Consider the following 23171-nt stretch of genomic DNA (forward strand, 5'->3'; position numbering starts at 1 on the left):
TGACAGGATTCTTCCTTTGTAATTGCTTACAGAAGTATCAGTATGCAGTATGGGGACTGCAATAGACTTTGTTCCCATACATTCCACAGTTTTTGTTACTGGCTTGTAATGTTATATTCAAAGTGTTTACGAAAGTACCAGTATGAGGTTCTTTCTAATGTCTCTGCCCAGGGCTTTTGTCACTGTGTGATAAACTGTCCCCTGGGCATGTTACAGTATATCATCTACTTGATTTAAATTTTTTTAATTATCTGTAATCACTTTAGTTCCTGCCCTCAGATGAGCTTACAATCTCACTTCCTTGCCTCAGTCATATGCAAATTAACGAAAACTAGGACAATTATGTGTTTGCTGTATAGTGAAACCAGAGCACCCAGGAAAAATTTATGCAGACATAATGGGAACATGCAAACCCCATGGTGATAGAGTCCTAGTGGGGTTTGAACCTATGATCCCAGGTCTGTAAGTCCCACATGTTGCCCAGGAATATTAAACTGTATAGATATAAATGGGGAGAGCTATCATCTAAAGTGAAATCCTATCAGTTGTAAATATTGTGAAATGTAACTGTAGCTTTGGTTCTTGTTCTTGTCTTCTCAGAAAGGGCTACATATGGTAGAGATGCATGCACTGGCTGTGTTAAACTGGTCTTGGCAAAACAAATGATAGGGAGCTTTGCAAAACAACATATTATCACCATAACAATTATCTTGTGTATTTTTCTTCATATGCCAAATTGCCCATCTTGCTGTTTATTGTTCTCTGTGCAGCTGAGACGCAGTACCATAACACTTATAGTACTGTCATTTAAAGTCTGTACATAAGCACAGTCTGCAGCTAAGCACAGCTCTCCACTATGTCGGGATGTAAACACATGGTAAAGCAAAATTTATTTAAGGAGTGTTTAAATTATGACATATTACGTGCAGTGTAGTTTGCTAAGAAAGCTAACATTTGTGATGCATATTTGGCCTTTCCTAAAGAATTAAAGTACCTCAATATACAGTTTTAGCTAGACAGCCATTGTAATGCACTGGCCAAACAGGTGTGGGGCCTTTGCCAATTCCAAAAAGGTTGGGACCCTGTGTAAAATCTACATAAAAACAGAATACAATGGTTTGAAAATCTCATAAACCCATTTTTTATTCACAACAGAAAATAGAAAACATATCAAATGTTCAAACTGAGAAAATGTATCATTTTCAGATTTTTTTTTTTTAAATTGATGGTAGCAACACGTCTCAAAGTTGAGATAGTGCAACAAAAAGCTGGCAAAGTGGTACTAACAAGGAAGAGCTGGAAGGACATTTTGCAACTAAGTAGGTTAATTGGCAGCAGGTCAGTAACATGATTGGGTATAAAAAGAGCATCTTAGAGAGTCAGAGTGTCTCAGAAGTAAAGATGAGCAGAGGTGCACCAATCTGTGAAAAGCTGCATTTAAAAAATTGTTGAACAATTTCAAAATAATGTTCCTCGATGTAAAATTGCAAAGACTTTAAATAAATCATCATGTACAGTATATAATATCAAAAGATTCTGGAGAAATGCAATATTTGATGCCCATGATCTTCAAACCCTCAGACGGCACTGCATTAAAAACAGGCATGATTCTATGATGGATATCACTGCATGGGCTCAGGAATACTTCCAAAAATCACTTTCTGTGAAAATAAATCAACATGCCATCTAAAAATGCAAGGTAAAGCTCTATCATGCAAAGAAGAAGCCACTTCTCTGGGCCAAAGCTCATTTAAAATGGTCTATTGCAAGTGGAAGATTACTGTGGTCAGATCAAATTTGACATTCTTTTTGGCAACCATGGGCACCGCATCCCCCAGACTAAAGAGGAGGAGGATTTTCCAGCTTGTTTTTGACACTCAGCTAAAAAAAAAACCCTGCATTTCTGATGGAATTCTGGTGCAGTAATGCACATTGAAAGGCTAGCTTGCGGACCTGGAAAGGCACTATTGATACTGAAAGATATATCCAGGTTTTAGAGCAGCATATGCTCCCATCCAGATGACATTATTTTCAGGGAAGCCTTTGCATATTTTTGCAGGACAGTGCTAAATTGCATACTGCATCTATGATAACAGCATTGCTTTGTAGTAGAAAAGTTTGGGTGCTTAACTTGTCTGCCTGCAGTCCAGACCTTTTACCAAATGAAAACATTTGGTACATCTTGAAATGAAAATATGACAAAGAAGACCCAGAACTGTTGAGCAATTAGAATCCTATATCAAGCAAGAATGGGAAACATTCCTCTCCCAAAACTCTAGCAACTGGTCTCATTGTTCCAGACATTACAGAGTGTTGTTAAAAAAAACAAGGGATGATACCTTATTTTTTCTTAAAATGGTACATTTTCTCAGTTTAAACATTTGATATGTTTTCTATTTTCTGTTGTGATTAAGATATGGGTTTATGGGATTTGCAAATCATTGAATTCTGTGTTTATGTAGATTTTACACACAGAAATTAAAATGCAGCACTTTCTAGTTATAGAGAAATGCCTATTTGTATCCAAGGCATATAGGGCACTTCCAGTGTATGTAAATGTTTCTCATGTAGAGGGTGAAAAGAACCTTTACCAACACCACAGCACACTGGGCCTCTTAACCTTAGACATAGACCACCAAATTATAAGTGGTCTAACATCATTCAATCGTCCATCAAACACAATATGACTTCCAATAAACTTCACAAAGATTAGGACTCAATCTTGATCTCCCTTCTAGGATGGTCCCTCACAAAGTCAGATCACCATACTGTGGAACCATCACTCCTAAACTGTTTAAAAGGGACCACACCATACTGAGTTAACAGCCTTAAGACGTGATGATGCTGAAGCCACCATGCCCTTTCCTTCCAAGGCTAGAAGGATCCACTAAGTTGGGTCACATGGTACAAAGCCACAAACAACTAAAACCAGAATATCAGGGGATCTGCAGAGAACAGAGCAACACGGTACAGAGGTAAAATAACAATACCCAACTTTGTGTTAACTAAAATACAATACCCAACTTAAGGCTGTTAACTCAGTATAATATGGTCCCTTTCAAACAGATCAGGAGTGATGGTTCCACAGTATAGTGATCTGACCTTGTGAGGGAACGTTGTTAGATCGCTTATAATTTGGTGGTCTATGTCTTAAGTTAACTTAATTTTTTGGGATTGGGGCTTGTACATTTGTTAAAGATGCACACATGATACTGGGATTTCTGTTGCTGTCTGTATCCCTTTTGGGTGGATCCCCTCACTTAATCAGGACAGGAACTGATAAGGAATCTTTCCAACAGAAACACATTTTTAGTATAGCAGGTTTAGAGCATCTGACATTGGTTGTTATGGCTCGTTTTGTTGTCCTGTCCCAGTAACAGCCGTTCCTCCTTTTCATATCGGTGTGATAGACAGGAAGTGAGGGAAAATTTGCCCAGTTGCATCACAAAAAATTTGACCAAAAAATGTTAAAACCCAAGAACAAAAAATGTAATATGTTAAAGTTTACTTAGATTTGGTAGCTGCATTGTGGGTATCTATTTTTTATGGCCAAGAATATTTCTTATATGAAAATACCCGTAGATAACTTTTCCCCACTAAATCCAAAAAAAAGTTAGCTGTTAAATGTTTGAATCATGTATTAAACTGCCATGTCTATGGCCAGCTTGTTGGTTTATAGAGGTGACAGATTCAGAAAAGGATGTAAAGCAATAAAAAGCATAATCATTTGTCAAAAGTGTATGTACTTTACCTAGAATTCTACTGAAAGTTCACTAGTTCTATAGAAAGAGTATTAACGTTTTTAATTTTGTTATAGATTGGCTCTTTCATAGTAGTTATTTGCCTATCTTTTCTAGTATTTTTTTTATTTATTTAATTTAGAGACTCAACAAGGATAAAGAAAGGATAAGAAATATCATAATTTTGAATTGGGTAATCATTCATGAAACAACAGTACAGTCCCTGTACATATTTACCGTACTGTGATGTCTCATAACACGACCTTTAAAAGTACCAGGTTGTTATTAAACCACAAATATCAAACATCTGCAGGCTAGGTGAAGCCAATACAGTGCCACTGCCAAATATAGTGTATACCTCCTTGACTCTTGATTTGATGTCCCAGTTTTAGAGAACAGGGAAAAACTTACAAGTAACATTTAAAAAAATGTCCAGATTTACTTTGCCTGTAGCAGAATCCTTTATGGCCAGGCTAATGATGTGAGCAACCCTTAGGAGGACCCCACATGGACACAGATGGCAGACAGCAAATACCTGACAGGGAGTCGAAGCCCTTACCAAAACTAAAATTAAATATGTGCCTTTCCATACACTTAAAAAAAAAAAAAAACTGCACAGTAAATCAAAAAACATTTAATTTCTTCAGAAATCTATAAATTCAGTAACATCAAATCTAAGTATTTTTTGGCGTTCCCATGAAAAGTTTGTAGTAGGTGGGATTTTTTTATACCACTGAAACTTGGAAAGACTTGCTGAAATATCAAATGGATTTTTCTTTTTGTTACCAGAGCGGCTCTAGAAGAAAATCCCTACAGCCGGATGCAGAAAGTTGTGAAGTGGTATCTGTCAGGATTCTACAAAAAGCCAAAGGTTTGATTGATGTAAAACGTATAGGATTTGATAAGATATTTCCATGCTGGGACGTTTATTTTTTTTTTCATGCTCTTTAAAAGCAAGCCCATGAAAATGCTAAATTGTCTCTTACAGTAGGGTGTCTAGTTATAGTGGATAGTGGACACATTATCCTCTTCACTAGACACCACACTGGTTCATCTACTAAAACTGGAGATTGCCAAATCTCGTGCAGTTGTACATGGTAGCCAATTGGCTTCTAACTTGCTTCCTTCCCTCCATTTGATTTTTTTTTTTTCAATTTTTTAAAATCTTTTTCTAAGAAGAAATATTGGACTGTATAATTTACCACTCTTTCTGTCAAATGATTTTCTTCATATTGAGTATAAAAGCAAATTTGATAATCAGTGTATAAGCAACACTGAAACATTATAATGTGAAGGACATAGACATGCTGGTGAAAAAAAAAAAAAGTTTTTTTTTCTTCAATTACATAATTTTGATTGAAGTAGGGTATTTGATAGGTAAAGTCCAGGTAAAAGTTGATTCTTTAATGTAAAACACTGCTGAACACAAATGTCTGTATCATAAAACCATTTCTGGGGTTTGATATAAAAAGTTCAGCTTAGTCCATTAATGTAATTTACGTTCGTATTATTAATGGAACAGAAGTTAGAGAGAACATCTCATTCTAAAAATTTGTAGTCTGCTTTTCATTCAGAGTGAAGTAATGCCTTAGTAGAACAATCCTCAGTGTGTAGAACGCTTTTCCGATGTAAATAACTGTGTGTAACGTGTTTAAATGTGTTTTTTTTTTTTTTCTTAAGGGTCTGAAAAAACCTTATAATCCAATTCTTGGTGAAACCTTCCGCTGCTTGTGGATCCATCCAAAAACTAATAGCAAGACCTATTACATTGCTGAGCAGGTATGGACAACTTTGCCGGAAGGCTTTAGTACAGCTATTGTTTTGCTTTGTATATACCGTATTTATCAGCGTATAACACGCACTTTTTTCCCCTGAAAATCAGGGGAAAATCGCAGGTGCGTGTTATACGCCGATCCCCTGCGATCCCGAGCTGTCAATTCTTCAAAATCGCCGACCGCGATTTGAAAATGGTGCCGCCGGCGCCGAAATACACAGAGCCGGTCCTCGGCTCTTTCCGGCGGCTCTCGTTCACTTTCGGCTCCACTCGTAGTCCCGAGCGGAGCTATCCGAACCTACTCGGCTAGGTTCGGATAGCTCCGCTCGGGACTACGAGTGGAGCCGAAAGTGAACGAGAGCCGCCGGAAAGAGCCGAGGACCGGCTCTGTGTATTTCGGCGCCGGCGGCGCCATTTTCAAATCGCGGTCGGCGATTTTGAAGCCCTGGTTAGCTGGAATAGAGGTTTGAAGGCTGCACTGGGGCAAGGCTGCACTGGGGCAAGGCTGCACTGGGGCAAGGCTGCACTGACATGGCTGCACTGAGAAGGCTGCAATGATGGGCATTTAAATGTAAGTTTTTTTCCCTTCAACTTCCCTCCTAAAAGTTTTTTTCCCTTAAAATTCCCTCCTAAATTGGGGTGCGTGTTATACGCCGATAAATACGGTAATATTTAATATTTGCTCACCGTTGGGATTTATTATTACGAACATAAAAACTTTGCATCATATACAACATTTAATATACAAATACATCACAACTGGCAGAAAATAGTTAACAGCCTCCTTTAGTGATCCTAGATGATGAAAAGCACCTAAAGGGGAACTGTCATTTTTAATAATTCTTATGCCCATTTAAAATGCATCTAAATACCTGATCTACCAAGAGCTTCCCACTCTCACGTCTGCTCTACCCATCTAAATTACGCTGTTTTAGGAGTAAAGTCAGAGGCTTTAAAAAAAAACTACAAAAACTATTTTCAAGATTTCAAGTGCTTGTAAATCATCACCTTGTAAAACAGCCAATTCAGTTTAGAAAAGAAATGAAAGGCAAAACATTTTTGTATAGGTGTCCAAAACATTTAAAATACCCCTTTTCCCTTTTATTAAGTGATCACATTCTCTCTGTTCTTGGCTGCATAACAACTGGGGGGAGGAGAAGCAGCAGCACAGTTGGCTTCTCAGTCAAAGGCTGTGCATGAAAGCCATGACAGGACATGTCTGATCATTGGAGGAGAGCATAGCTAGAGAACTGAACACACTGTGCTCTCCTGCTTAGTGTGGCCAGTTTTTAATAGGAAAGCAGAGGGACTGGCAGGAACACCACACAAAGGAAGCAATACAAAAAGAACAGGATGTTTTCTCATACAAGTACATGGTACAGCAGACACATATCAGGCGGAATATGAAATGTTTACGTAACAAACGCTTTAATTAAAAAAAAATATATAATATATATGCAGTATCTCACAAAAGTGAGTACACCCCTCACATTTTTGTAAATATTTTATTATATCTTTTCATGTGACAACACTGAAGAAATTACACTTTGCTACAATGTAAAGTAGTGAGTAAACAGCTTGTATAACAGTGTAAATTTGCTTACCGCCCTATGATTCAATAGGCCCATGACTCTGTTTTTTAAGGGAGTGTACAGATGCAAGAGCTGAGGTGGATGAGATGTCTCTCCTACATACATATATTTTGCATCAGTTCTCTCTAATCTCCCCTATCTTTCCTAACCACTTTCTTCTTAGCTTAAATAAGATATCTTTAAGTAAAACTGTGGCCTCTTAATAACAAAATGTGCTGCCCACTGCTTTCTGGACACTGCCTTTGTTGCTGGAACCCTCCCACTGTGAGCTACAGTGTCTGGGATAGGCGAATGTTAGACACAAATTAAGGAGCATAGGCGTGAGCAAGGGGGTGTACCAGGTGTAGCTGGGCACACCCTAATCATTACATGCAATGTCAATTCCCCCCTACTGCCCATGCCTTCCCCCTTTGTTGCGCCTCCCCCCCACCTGCAGTGCTGCTGGTTTCCCTTCTCTCCTCTCCCCTTGGGATGTTTCAGGATGGAGAGCAGGGGAAGGGGCTAGTCAATATGTCATTGACCAGCCCCTTCCTTTTCTAAATGTACTCACTGCGGTCATTCATAACCGAAGCATAGTGAACGGTGTTTACTATGCTTCAGTTTGTGAATGAGCAGGAAACTGCTCAGCACAGAGCACTTCCTATTCATTCACTGCTCGTTGGAGCTGAGGCTGCAGGGAAAGACTTGTGTTTGAGTTTTGGGGTGTAGACCCTAATGCAATAGGCTGCGCACACCTACGTGAAGGAGGATTTTGCTCAGTCAAGAATAACTCCAGAGTAAGGATGAGCCCCGACGTGTTCACATGCTGCACGTGCCGAGCCCACCAGGAAGTCGGCACGGCGCAGCGCTAATCACAAACAGTGAGACATTTCCCGATGTGCGGCTGCAGAGATCATGAAATGTCTCACTGCCTGTGATTAGTGCTGCACCGTGCGATTTCCTGGGGAGCTCGGCACGTGCAGCATGCGAACACGCCGGAGCTCATCCTTACTCCAGAGATAAAACGATAATTCTCCCACTCTACAAGACTCTGGTCCGGCCGCACCTGGAGTAGGCCATCCAGTTCTGGGCACCAGTCCTCAGGAAGGATGTGCTGGAACTGGAGAGGGTCCAAAGAAGGGCAACAAAGCTAACAAAGGGTCTGGAGGATATTCGTTATGAAGAAAGATTACTGGCACTGAACTTATTTTCTCTGGAGAAGAGACGCTTGAGAGCGGATATGATTTCAATGTACAAATGCTGTACTGGTGACCCCACAATAGGGATAAAACCTTTTCGCGAAAGGGAATTTAAAAAGACACGCGTTCATTCACTAAAATTGGAAGAGAAGAGGTTTAACCTTAAACTGCGTAGAGGGTCCTTTACTATAAGGAAGTGGAATTCACTTCCACAGGCGGTGGTATCAGCGGGGAGCATCGACAGTTTCAAAAAACTATTAGATAAGCACCTGAACAACCACAACATACAGGGATATACAATATAATACTGACATATAATCACACACATAGGTTGGACTTGATAGACTTTTTTCAACCTCACCTACTATGTAACTATGTAACATAGCAACTTGACTTAGGAATTTTTTTAGGCTGTTGTACAATAGCCTTTAGTTGTACTTTAAGTAAGTAGTTAAAAAAAAAATCTATCTAATATAAATGTGAGTTTGTTAGTGTTCCTACCTGCATTAAACTGATGGGTAAATCATATTCCAAAAGTGACAGTTCCTCTTAAAAAAAATAAAAGAATTCATTGCAGTTGGATTTAATTTGCAGAGGAGGCTGAATTCCGTTTTTCTTGCTGTGCCTAGAAAGTCTTTTCAAGTTGCCCACACATTCTTAAATATGAGCATACATCATGAACAAATTTTTGATTTACACAACTTTAGACTTAAGTGTATGATGACCTGCGCTTTTCTGAACAGGATAAGCACATATCACTGCTGTACAGTGACGTGAATTAATTTCCACTATGTGACACTTCAAATAAAGTTGAAAAATATAACAAGCAGTATGATACACTTAAAAACGCATCACGCCACCCCCTGCCAGAGCTGACATTGACGCTAGCCTCCACAGTAAAACAGGCTAGAGTGAACCTAGTTTAGGCCTCTATTCACACATCCTCAAGTCACTGTAACATGTTTTCAGCCACGGACAGCTCTGGCTCCTCTCTTCAGCCTGTCATTTAATTGTACAGATTGGAAAAAATTAGATATGCACCCACACTTATGGTGCAAAAAGGCAACTATCTGCCTACAATCCCCAGCAGTTGCTAGTAGGTGTACGCCCTCTGACACCACTATAATGTGAAAGAAAGAAAAGTAGCAGTGCTAATGGTTACAGAGCCAATGTGCTCTGAAGCTACAAACAAAAAATATTAAACGAATAAAGTGTAAATCAGAAGATTTTTTAGTACGCCCTTGTGATTTCTTCTTGGTCAGTCTGCTTAGGAGAGAAGAAAAAGGTCCCAGAGGTTTATGAAAACCTAAGGAGGAAAGCAATCCTGGAGAAAAAGCTTTGCACCTAACACTTACTGACCTTCTTATTACAAGGGGTCAGTTAGGTCTGGTGAATGATTTACTTCAAAGGGGTCACCAGCACTAAAGCACGGAAGTCTTTTTTTTTTTTTTTTTTTTTTTTTGCACAAAGGACTTTTTGAGATTTGTCACCTCTCTTGACCCTTTATTGGCATTGAAATTGTGATTAATTGGATAACTGTTTACGATTTTATTGTGGATTTTTTTTAATGATATTTACACACACACATTTTCCACATTTTGTCATGTTACAACCAAAAACGTAATTGTATTTTATTGAGGCTTTATGTGATAGACCAACACAAAGTGGCACATAATTGTGAAGTGGAAAGAAAACGGTTTTCAAAATTTTTTACAAATATGTGAAAAGTGTGACGTTCATTTGTATTCAGCCCCCCCCCCCCCCGAGTCAATACTTTGTAGAATCACCTTTTTGGGGATGTCTCTACCAGCTTTTCACATCTAGAGACATTTTGCCCATTCTTTGAAAAATAGCTCAAGCTCTGTCAGATTGGATGCAGAGCATCTGTTAACAGCAATTTTAAAGTCTTTCCACAGATTCTCAATTGGATTTAGGCTTGGACTTTGACTAGGTTTGGATCTAAACCTTTCCATTGTAGGTGTGGTTGTCCTGCTGGAAGGTGAACCTCCGTCCCAGTCTCAAGTCTTTTGCAGAATCTAACAGTTTTTTTTCTAAGATTGCCCTGTATTTGGCTCCATCCATCTTCCCATCAACTCTGACCAGCTTCCCTATCCCTGCTGAAGAAAAGCTTCCCCACAACGTTATGCTGCCACCATGTTTCATGGTGGGGGTGGTGTGTTCAGGGTGCAGTGCAGTGTTGGTTTTCTGCCACACTTTGCATTTGCTTTTAGGCCAAAAAGTTCAATTTTGGTCTCATCTGATCAGAGCACCTTCTTCCACATGTTTGCTGTTTCCCCACATGGCTTCTCGCAAACTGCAAATGGGACTTCTTATGGCTTTCTTTCAACAATGGCTTTCTTCTTGCCACTCTTCCATAACGGCCAGATTTGTGGAATGCACAACTAATAGTTGTCCTGTGGACAGATTCTCCCACCTGAGCTGTGGATCTCTGCAGCTCCTCCAGAGTTACCATGGGCCCCTTGGCTGCTTCTCCAATTAATGCTCTCCTTTCCCGGCCTATCAGTTTAGGTGGACAGCCATGTCTTGGTAGGTTTGCAGTTGTGCCATACTCTTTCCATTTTCGGATGATGGATTGAACAGTGCTCGTGGGATGTTCAAAGCTTGGGATATTTTTATAACCTAACCCTGCTTTAAACGTCTCCACAACTTTATCCCTAACCTTCCTGGTGCTCCTTGGCCTTCATGATGCTGTTTGTTTACTAAGGTTCTCTATCAAACCTCTGAGGGCTTCACAGAACAGCTGTCTTTATACTGAATTTAAATTACACACAGGTGGACTCTATGTACTAATTAGGCAACTTCTGAATGCAATTGGTTCAACTAGATTTTAGTTAGGGGTATCAGAGTAAAGGGGGGGGGGGGGATACAAATGCATGCCACACTTTTCAAATATTTATTTGTAAAAAAAAAATTAGAAAACATTTATAATTTTCCTTCTACTTCACAATTATGTAACACTTTGTGTTGGTCTATTAAATAAAATCCCAGTAAAATAAATTTACAATTTTGGTTGTAATATGACAAAATGTGGAAAATTTCAAGGGGTATGAATACTTTTTCAAGGCACTGTGTGTGTGTGTGTGTGTGTATGTGTATATATATATATATATATATATATATATATATATATATATATATATATATATATATATATATATATATATATATATATATAAAAAAAATACATATACACAAGTTTTATTTTTTTCAAAATTGGATAGAGGCCTAGGTTCATAAGGTGTGATAAGTTATATAGAAATGTCTGATAGCTGTCCAGGTTGACCAGCTGCTGCGGATTGGAACACATGGGATCCTGGCTGTGAATGAGTCTTTACAGTGCTGAAACGTGCTTTTAGTATGCTTTCTATAATAATTTTGATTTACATTATAGTATTTGTTAGCTTGAGGACTGACAAGCTTTGGTAATAGTACATAATTATTTTAAATCTGTGACATTATTCTTAACTTTATTACTAGGTTTCCCATCATCCACCAGTGTCTGCCTTTTATGTCAGTAATCGGAAGGATGGATTTTGTCTTAGTGGGAGTATTCTGGCCAAATCCAAATTTTATGGTAAGTGAGTCTAATTCTATTCCATTAATGATAGTGCTTTGTACAACAGTTAAAGTAGGCCTAGCCCATGATATTTTTTGTGTTGTAAGTAATATGTAACGCTTAAATGTGCTAACTCTTAAAGGGATCACTGCGCTTCATCTTTATTTAATTTTTGATTTTTTTTTTCTTAATTCTTTTTTCTTTCATTTCCCTGCAAAGGCCTGTGCCGCCTTTCTTTAGGAGCAATTCAAGGCAGCATCTACTTCCAGGATTAAGATGCTGGTCTTTGGAGAGTCAAATCCTGTAAATCCTAGGGTCTCAACAGAAGCCTTTGCCCTTGCCTGTGTATATGTCTCACACAGATCAGCCCCCTGTTCCTGTTTCTCAATCTGTGGCCAGCCAGTGTAAAAATCTGTCACACTCTCATAGGCTAGTTGTTTTCTGCCTCTCGCTATATGACCTTCTGATTAAAAAAATAAAACATTAAAGTCTTATACACAACATCCCTCCTTTTATCCTGCGACTTGACATACCACTAAGCTGAATAGTGTGACTAAATGATCATTGAGGGATGTAGGACTGAGAGAGCATGCCCCCCCCCTGTCTGTCTGTAGGCTAATTATACAGTTGTTTCTGAATGCCCCCCTCAGGCAGATCATTCCTATAATCATTCATTTCACTGAGGTTCTAGGGCTGCTTTTTAATTATAAAAAGTATTTGTTATTGTTTATGGAAGAATAGCTGCTGCTGTTTTCAATGGCATGCAGAGGGTGGTGCCAAAAGTGCAATAGCCCCAGGCATCCATTGGGGGGCGAGGGCATCTGGAGACAAAACAGAATGCGGTCGTGCAGCCTCTTAGCCATTCTAACGTGGCCGCTCGCTGGAGATTTGTCTCTATCGGTCAGGTGATCTGCTATCTGGCATTCGGACTTCAACATATGAAAACCTGAACAGAATAGGACATTTCTACAATGAGCACGGGCAAAACTCATAAACCTGGTATAGTCTCTGGCAATCATAAACAGTATCAGGTCTGGCTGCAGTTTCATTACTAACCCACGGTACCAAGTGTCTATGCTGGACTTTACAAGGTCTATAAGTGTCAACCTTACTCATTGTGGAAATGAATGATGGTCCTGTTCTCCATAGGTTTATGTTCAATGAGTAGGCTATCCAACCGCAATAAAAGGAAGTACTCTGAATTTGCATGGGAACATGTGTGGATTGGTCCTTAGGGGCATACACTAAACCTTTGCTCGCCGCTGGCTGTATTTTATGACATGTCCAGATTTATTTCATACAGACTCATCCATTTCTAAATAGTTCTCAAGCCAAAAGACAACTTTTTGCTTAGGATTTCTGTTAACAATACAGAATTGCTGAGTACTCAGGAATTTAAATGCGTTTTGCACTTTAGAATTGCGGCTGGATCGGAGTAATATTGGAGCCTGTACATAAAAGCATTTCGAAGGTAGCTTTGCGCTTTCTGATCTCTTTCTGGCACCCTCTATTCTGTAAGGCTATCACCCTTCAGTCCATCATGAATGCTGCTGTTAAAACTCCTCTACCTTACCAACCGTTCAGTGTCTGACACCCCTCTCTGCCAATCCCTTCACTGGATTCCAGTCACCCAACAAATAGAATGTAAAATTCCAACAAGAATATACCAAGCCATCCACAACTCTGCCGCAAGCTACATCTCTAATCTTATCTCACTATATCACCCATACTGTCCCCGTTGCTCCTCACTAGATCAGCAGCTCTCTATTCCCCTTGTCTCCTCCAGTGCTCGCCTCCCGGGCTTTTCCAGAGCCTCTCCCATCCTTTCGAACTCTACCTCAATCTCTCCAGCTATCTCCCACTCCTGTCTACCTTTTAGGTGATCCCTGAAAACCCATTTCTTTAGGGAAGCCTATTCCACCACCTCCTAACTAATGAACTTTTTATTCCTTTGTACCACTTGCCCCACCCTATTTGATTGTGGATCCCTCCTAACCCTCTTGTATTCAATGTTATTGCAACTGTACTATATCTCCCTTATATTATAGAGTGCTGCACAAACTGTTGGCGTTCAAACGCCTGTATAATAATAATATTAAAGCGGTCCTAAGCCTTACACCAATAGAAACTGCAATGTCATCTATTTATTTTAAATATTATATTAAAGCTTCTGATGTTGATCTTCGTTGTATTCTAAGTTGCTGAAAAATGTTTTTCAGTTGTGAAACTGCAGAATGGTGGTAGAAGTCTAAATGCATTTCTTGAATATTTTTTTACATTAAAATATAGTTAAACTCTCACAAAAGAATACTTTTTGTGGACCACTGTTGGTAAAGTATAGTATTTACAATCTCTCTTTTATGCCCCCATATATATCTGGAGCATTCTGCATATTACCATTTCTGTGGGGCTTCCGCCCACACTGCAAGATTTAAACGCCATCTTAATTGTGCTGTACAGGGCACAGGCAAAGTATTCATACACCATGGGTTAAAGTCTTGTACCTTCAGGTGACTGAACTCTGGCAAAGCTTTCGAGGCACGCTCCTTGGGCACCTTCACTTTGAACTCTTACTCTATTCTGTGAGTCCCCAGTTTTTTGCTTGTGTCCTAAGGTGATGAACCTCTTCTCCCTTGCAAAGAAATCAATCTTCGCTTAAAGAGGAAGAAAACCCTGCAAAAAAAAAAAGACATCACCGGCACAGTATACAGTAAATATCCCCTAAACGACACACGTTTAGGAGATATTTACAGTACCTTTAGGTAAGCCTTATTCTCGGCTTACCTATATACAAATATCTCAGGAAGGTTTACAACCTCTTTAACTAGTTTGCTATTTTATTTTTTAAATTTTTGTTAGCGCTTCAATCATCTCCCTCACTGTCTTCATAAATTACAATAGAAGCAGTGCATCCGCATCTTTTCATGCCTGGTGTACCAGTAAAAGTTATTCCTGCTTCCTCTGGCAGCTCGCGCTCAAATCTTCTCTCTGAGTTGTGGGCAGGCTTTCAGCAACCTCACTTAATGCAGGACTGTTGGTCCTGCATTGTACGTGATGGCATCACAGCTGCAAAAACCAGATGGAGCGCTGAAGAGAAGAGGCCTTAGGGGACTGGTTGCATTGAAGGTGGAGCCTGCAGAAGCAAGGAATAAGGTAAGTAAAAAGTGTTTTTTACTGGTAACTTAGTCAAAGATGAGCATTTAGCTCTTGAGTCATCCTGCATAGGTAGTTTTTTCAGTTCCCCGGAGTTTATCTTTAAAGCAGTATTAAACCCAAAACCAAAAATGTATAACATTGCAGCTTACAAATCATTAGATGTGGTGGCTGCATTAGTTGTCCTTTTCTTAAGCTTTTTTTTTGCCTCGGTTTTCTCCTGGTGATCTGGCCAGTAATAAACCACCTGTATTAGTGAGACACTACTCTGGAATAATGTGAACAGGAGTCACAGCTGCATTGCCAGTTTGGGGGAGAGGGGAGTGTTAAATGTACTAGCAGATTTAGATATGTTAACAAATTTAAAGCCAAACTCCAGCACGCACTTTATATATAACAGTTACCGCAAATAGTTTTTCCTTTTGGGATAAACATTTTACATGAATAAATAAAAGCTGATCATTTTAATAACCCCACCCGTGTTAAGTGGTGTGTCTCATCCATGTAAACTGATACATTCTGCTGAGAGTTTGAGCTTGTGAAAATTTACAGACTTGCTGGATTACAACATGAAAATAGAAGGAAAGCCTAAAAAAAAGGAAAAAAAAAAAAAAGAAATGCAGCCATCACATCTTAGAATTGGTGAGCTACAATATAATAAATGTTTGCTTTTGTGTTTAATGCTGCTCTAACACCTTTCTACCTCCAAAACCATAGTAATCTTACCCGCCTGAAGAGCTGCTTCTTGACCTGTTTTTCTTTGTCTGCTGATTGGATACTGAAATGAAGAATCACACTGATGAGGTCATCCCTGTAATTGCCTTTCCTGCAAACTTGTTAGTGTTAGGCTGACAAACACTGTGCAAAGCAATGAAGCCCTGACTGGCATAGAGTGCTACCCCTTCCCTCTGTTTGGCTGCTGCTATGCAGGGGTCTACAAGAGGTTGAGATAGCTGTATACACAATACCTTGTGCGATTGTAAAGAAAATGTATTTTTATTTTCTAAATATTTTAATTTTATAATTTTTTATCAAACAACAAACATGTCATACTTACCTGCTCTGTGCAGTGGTTTTGCACAGAGCAGCCCTGATCCTCCTATTCTCAGATCCACCGCCACCTTTTTGCCCCCCCCCCCCCCCCCACCTGCCTGGGGCCACTCATAGCAAGTCGCTTGCTGTGGGAGCACTCGTGCATGCTCGCTCCCGAGCCAGCTCTCTGCTTCCATATGACACAGAGAGCACGACTCAGCCCTGCCAATGACTGCTGCATCTCAGCCAATCAGGAGGGAGAGACCCCGGAGAGCCTCAGATCTTGTGCACATCACTGGATCGAGATCAGGCTTTGGTAAGTATCAGGGGGGCTGAGGGGGTAGCTGCATACTGAAGGTTTTTTACCTTCATGCACAGAGGTAAAAAATCTTCAGCCTTTACAACCACTTTTAAATTCTTTCATTTTAATGATTATTTAAATGGGTTACATTTTTTTATTTTTTATATGTGTGATCTAGATCCTGGACACTTTGTATGAATAGCAGCATCATAATTCTGTACACGTTTGAGTACTCCAGCAGAATTTATTTATTTATTTTTTTCTGTGGTAACTAGTGGCAACTCTGCCAGTGCACTGTGTATTGGAGCTGCTGCTTGTAGACTGACAACACTGCAGTTGAACTGAGTAGGTGTTGTCACCCAGGGACAGGATGACCTTGTTGATATAATGTAACTTAAAGTAAGACATTTATATTTATCTTACATTACAAGGACATATGCAGCAATATATTTTGTTTAAAGTGGATGTAAGCCCTCACATATACCCAGGGATGTGAACAGCCTCAGATGATACACAGAGATGAAATAAACCCTCCTACATAAGGTTTACATGTATATCTGCTGTCTTCAGCTTTATGCCTGTATACTGTTTAGAAAGTGCATGTGATTCACCTGTGGGTGTGGATTCTTTCCATACACTGTGAGACCTCTAATTGGAGGAAAGACACACACACCCTCTCCACAGGCAGAAAAAGGAAGAAGCTGTGCAGAGCTGTGATGTGAATAGACCAGCTCTCTGCTAATCTATTTATAGCACCCAACTTTGATAAAACCAGCCTGACACAAAATTCAGGCTGGTTTTATCAAAGTTGACAGAGAACTTGTCAGAAGTTATCATGCCGATAACAGAAGAACGGAGCAGGTTAAAGCCACGGGACTTAGTGCTCTGAAGAGAGATCAGAAAACACTGCAGATATATATGTGCCCAGCTCAAATTTCATGAATGGTGTTTACATTCACTTTAAGTTTTTGGGTTTAGATAGACTTTCATTTTTGAAAATTTTTATCCCACAGGCAATTCCCTCTCAGCTCTTCTGGAAGGAGATGGAAGACTAACATTCCTTAACAGAGGAGAGGACTACATTATGACTATGCCATATGCACACTGTAAAGGTAAGAATCCTTCTACCTAGTACTATGTTATGGCATTGCCTAATATCCTGCCAATGTATTACCTATTTATGTGTTTCTACAGGAATCCTTTATGGCACCATGACTCTAGAGCTTGGAGGAAATGTCACCATTACCTGCGAGAAAACTGGGTATAGTGCCATTCTAGAGTTTAAATTAAAGGTATGCATGTTTTTCTTTTTATACAAACTGAGTGGTCGCTTTATTAGGCACGCCAGCAACTATCATGTAAATGACTGACAGTAAATGGTCACAGTGCTTTATGAAGTAGGCTGAGAATTAATGAGATATGCAACATTGTGAAAGATAAATCTAGACTTTGATTGATGAACAGGAGTATTGCTTTTTCTTTTTCAAAACACACAGCAGTTTTGCTGATTGCCCGCATTGGTTAGTGTTTGTAGAGATTGTCTTTATCTAGGGTTCATAAAAGGAGATAGTCACTTTCCACCTCTGGAAAAGGAAGAGTGCATAACCTGCCATCCTGATCACAATCGTGAATCAGATCAATTCTTTGTGTTTGTTTTATGTAAGGAAAATGTCCATTGGCATCCCTTTCTGTGCTTAGCTTCTTATCATATACTATGCACAGGAAGGTCAATTTTTTTTTTTTTTTTTTTATGCTTTGCGTGAGCATTTGTGTTTTAAGATTCGTATGGGGCGATTTTATCACAAACATTTGGACAGCTGTTTTGAGAAAAAAATGATATGCCGCCATGGTTGATCTCTTCCTGAAATGCTATTGGACAGGCAGGAATTTGATTACCGTATATACTCAAGTATAGGTTGACCCGAATATAAGTCGAGGCCCCTAATTTACCACAAAAAACTGGGAATAACTTATTGACCCGAGTATAAGACGAGGGTGAGAAATGCAGCAGCTACTGTAAGTAGCAAAAGAGGGTCAGCAATGCCCATCTGCAGCTGTACACCTCCCTGTGTCCTGTGCATGTGTCCCTGTGTCCTGTGCAGCCTGTGTCCTGTGTATGTGTACATGTGTCCCTGTGTCCTGTGCATGTGTCCCTGTGTTTGTGTGCATGTGTCCTTGTGTCCTGTGCAGCCTACCTGTGTCCTGTGCATGCCTCTGTGTGGCGATCTCCATCCTCCGTGTGCCGCTCTGCACCGATCAGCGCGTGATAATACCATTCGGCAGCCATCATTCCACTATTCAAAAGCTGCGCCTCCTCCTCGTCTGTGATAGGCAGAACACTCCATTTCCCAGCAGTCAGCCTGTCATGGACATTCTCTCATCCTCATACCATGGACAAGCATGAGAGAATGTCCGTGATAGGCTGTACACTGACTGCTGGGAAATGGAGTGTTCTGCCTTTCACAGACGAGGAGGAGGCGCGGCTTTTGAACAGTGGAATGGCCGCCGGATGGTATTATCACACGCTGGCCGCCGTCTGTCTGCATGACACGCTTAAAAAAAAAAAGGTCTGAAAATCTCGACTTATACTCGAGTATATACGGTATCTAATTTTAATCATTTAAAATCACTGAGCAGGAGTAGATACATTTGTTGATTTTCACAATATCTGTCTGTATTGTCAATCTGGTAATGACCATTGCCTATGATAGCTGCTGAATGTGTATGGAAACAAGACAATGAAATCAGTGCAATGTGCATCTCAGAGCCACGATTGCATTATTTATGGTCTCTGTTCTATGCCCCATATGTATCTTAAAGTAATTGTAAAGGATCATGGTTTTGCACAGAGCAGCCCTGATTCTTCTTTTCTGGGGTCCCCGGTCGGCATTTCTGGCTCCTGCTGCCTTCAAGTAACCCTCCTAGCAAGCCTTTTGCTAGGGGGTACTCGTGCGGGTTCGATCCTAAACTTCAGTGTGAGCGCCTGCTGACACACACAGTGCGGCCTCGCCCCTGCTCCCTTGTCACTAGATTTAATTGACAGCAGCATGAGCTAATGTCTCCCACTGCTCTTACTGAGTACAGTGAGGAGGAAGAGAGAGAGAGCAGCTCAGCTGCTCTAGGGCTGATCACTGAACCAAGATCAGGCTCAGCCAATTATTTAGGGGGGAGCTACACCTAAAAGAATGCATTAAGGTTAAAAAGAAAAATTTAGCCTTTACAACCACTTTAAGCATCCTCTATGTGTAAAGTTTAAAGCTAAACTTCGGACGAAAAAAAATGACCCTTGGTGGGGAAGTACACTGCAGTGGTAGCTTTTTTTTTATTTCCTGGAGTTCTGTTTTTACACCCTTCTACCCCTGAACTCATAGTAATATTACCCATCTAAAGAGCTTATTTGCAACCTCTTTTTCCCTCCCTACTGATTGAATGATGGAGGAGAAGAAGGAGCACACTGATGAGGTCATCTCTGGAATCTCCCCTCCTGTAAACTTATTTAGAGTTAAGCAGATAAGCACTGTGCAACCCGTGAATTCTTGACTGATTTGGAGTGGTTCCCTTTACTCTGATTGCTGTTATGACATCAAAACAAATGTAGACCCATTAGCTAGTTGATGAAGAAATAAAAAACGTGTGGGACTTTATATGAGGCATAGGAGCAATGAATAGTTCCAAGTCTACATCTCTAAATTGAGAAACTAACTAGGGGAGGAAAAATTGGGGCTTTATATGAAGCATGCAGTGTAAATGGCTTACAAATATGTCTGGCAGGTGAATCATAGTAGTAAAAAAACGCTGTAACATGGTAAAATATAAACAGGGAACCATTTTATATAAAGATAAAATGTTTTATTCCATACATGTAATACATACAAGCATAATAACATAGTAATACATGGTAGTGCCAGACTCCTTTGATCCATATGAATAGTATAAATATAGAACATATGCAATGGTAAGTAACATGTTGAAAGTTGTTCCTAGAATCTAAACACGTGGGTAGCATCAAGTAGTTTGACACGTTTCGTGGAATACCTCCACCTAATGAGTGGAATACCTCCACTCATCAGGAGCAGATGCAATAAAGGGATCTAAAGATATTAATAGATGATAAGGATTGTTATCAATGGGTATCAGCATAGGAGAGGGGGGTATTAAGGGAAGAGGGAAATAAACAAGGAACCCACCCTGTTAAGGAGCAAGTAGGAGTCTACATGTGAAGTGATGAAGGCTAAGGTCCAGCCGGATTGTTCATCAGTCCCAGGAGCTGAGGTGGTATAACCCAAGGTGCAGTGATGGCAAAACATCAGGGGACAGACCTTCCAGGGAGTGTGGTATCCCATGGATAAGGGTGGTAAAGGAGACATCATCATAATAAACCTCTGTGAATAAATGCAATAGATAGAAATGTTGATATGACAAATACCAGTCTAGTGTACCTATTAAAAGTGAAGATGATGAACCAATTCTGGTTACAAAAGGTAATAGAAAGTGCAGTTGACATAATATAATAGGTGAAGCCTGGATGTAGTTGAGAAATAGATATTGTAAAGAATAACATAATAGAGCCTAAAACCAGAAAGGAGACCACACTCAAACCCACGGTGTGGAAAACCAGGTAAAAAAAAAAAGAAGGGGAGGGGCCAAAGTATTACCTTGGGATCTAGATCAATACATGATCGATTGGTGCACAGTGTCGACAGGAAAAAACAGCCACAGGGTTTGTCTGGACACACTGAGGGGAGTATAAGTACTCAATTATCAACCAATGGGTAACTGCCAACATCACGCAAGGCGCATGGTGGGAGGGGAGACGCCAATACCCAGGCGGGGTTCCGCTAGGCCTTTGGCGCAAAAACCCTCACAAGGAAACGCCAGATGGACAAACTCAATGGCTGGGCATGCTGTCTGCGCAGCCGACATCATGCATGGGACATTGGAGGCGTGGTGTCTAAGCACAGTGGAACACAGCCCGAACCCCCGCGGAGGGGAAAGTGTCCAGTGTGCCTCACAGCTCCCGAGACTGTGATGGTCAGCCGGTGTCCGAACGCCTCACAGACAACCATGACAAGCCCATCAGCATGTAGGGGTGGGGCTATGTATAATAATACAAATGCACTCACCTAACCCTATCCCATGCTAACGCACCATGGACAAATTAGCATTGAAAAAATGTAAATGTACAAAACTGTACCATTGCTGTATATTAATGAATAAACCATACATAACTGAACGTATACTTCCATCCCTATTGAATTAATGAAGAAATAAAAACGTGTTGTATATAAAATACATTTCATGATTACTTAAATTGGTCCTTTTTTTTTTTTTTTTTTTTCCATGTGATCTAGAGCACTGTGTCATTTTATGCAGGGATTTGTGAGATGAGGAAAAACAAACTAATCCTATTAGGAATCTATTTTTCACCTATCACTAGTTCATCTGTATTGTAGTGGAACTGACAAGGTATCTAAGTGCTGTATGCATGACACCTTAAGCTCTGGATTGCATTGGTTGAGCAACGGCTCTTAGGTTGGTGCCTCTTATAAATGAGGCCACTCAGGCCTGGTTCACACCTATGCGTTTTTTGGTGCTTTTTGCAGAAACACACTACAGTTCATTTAACATGGTTTCCTATGGGACACGTTCACATCTATGTTTTTCTTTATCGTACATCATGGGACACAGAGCCTTAAGTAATTACTTAATGGGTTATAGGCCACCTTCAGGTGTTGACACTGGTATACCCAATCAAGGAAGTTCACTCCCTATATAATCCCTCCTCCTTCCAGGAGCACATCAGTTTTTTCGCCAGTGTCTAAGGTATTGGTCACGAGTGAGATTGTGCTCCGAGGAGCTCCAGGAGGGATCCATGCTGGATTTAAATAGCCTCCATAGACCAGATCCATCCAAAGTGCCATTGAGGCCTAAAGGGATGGAACCTGGGACCTCAAATCCGAAGCAAGAGGTTTTGCTTGTAATGCCTCTCTTTGTACGGCTGAACCCCAGGAACCCAGGGCTTAGGTCTTGCTACATTACCTAAGCTTCCTGATGGGGTGCTCTTTACAGGCCCAATGAAGTTGGAACCCTGTTTTAGGGACCCGGTTCTTGAAGGTTTGCTAAACACCCGCCCTGATGGGTGAAGGTTGGTTTGTCATTGTTAATTCAGCAAATCCTGCGGTGGGGATAAGGTAAGGGAATAAACTTGGGTATTAAAAACACCTATGTATTTCTTCCATTAGGGAAAAAATGTTGTCATGCCTTAATTCTCCACTAGAGGGAGTCTATGCACATACCTTACTCTGTTGTCTTCACTGTAAAGCTCGGTCCGTGTCTGGTTGCAGCAGTGTGTGGAGGGAGACTTTTCAAGGTAAAAGAAATCTGTAAAAATTTTTTCTTTCTCCCCCCTGATGGGACCAGAGGCTTAAGGGGATATCAGTGCTGTACTCCCCTTACATTACCCCCCCCGCGGCGGGGGGGTGCGGAGGTCCCACTAATACCGCTAAAGTTGTTTTACTATGGCTGTTTTTTTACTACTGTCTGTGCCTACTGCTGCATGCCTGTGTCCCCCCCCCCCCCCCCTCGTGTTGGGTCTGGGATCCGAAAAACGCCACACGCAGGCGCGGGAACATTTGAAATAGAAAAAGGGCTGGAATTTTTTCTCGGAGGGGGCGGGGCCTAAACGCTGTGCCGTGAACGTCCACGAGGATGCACAGCAGGCTAAAAACAGATAAAGCTACAGCTGTGACAGTCTCTCCTCGGCTGATGAGGAAGAACAAGAGGAGGAACAATCAGCCTGCAACACAAGGACACAGGAGCTGTGG

General features: G+C 40.5%; 1 protein-coding gene across 4 annotated transcripts in view; it reads left to right on the top strand.

Annotated features, from left to right (window-relative positions):
• The window catches only part of OSBPL8 (oxysterol binding protein like 8), a 411605-nt gene that overhangs the window by 352214 nt on the left and 36220 nt on the right, over positions 1 to 23171 (top strand). For all 4 annotated transcript variants that reach the window (XM_073620008.1, XM_073620009.1, XM_073620010.1 and 1 more), the window contains 5 exons: positions 4530 to 4611; positions 5421 to 5519; positions 11783 to 11879; positions 17361 to 17459; positions 17542 to 17639. In XM_073620008.1, the coding sequence (XP_073476109.1) occupies positions 4530 to 4611; positions 5421 to 5519; positions 11783 to 11879; positions 17361 to 17459; positions 17542 to 17639 (475 nt within the window). The remainder of the gene's footprint in view (positions 1 to 4529; positions 4612 to 5420; positions 5520 to 11782; positions 11880 to 17360; positions 17460 to 17541; positions 17640 to 23171) is intronic.

Source organism: Aquarana catesbeiana, linkage group LG03 (genome assembly GCF_042186555.1).
Source record: "Aquarana catesbeiana isolate 2022-GZ linkage group LG03, ASM4218655v1, whole genome shotgun sequence".
NCBI lineage: Eukaryota > Metazoa > Chordata > Amphibia > Anura > Ranidae > Aquarana > Aquarana catesbeiana.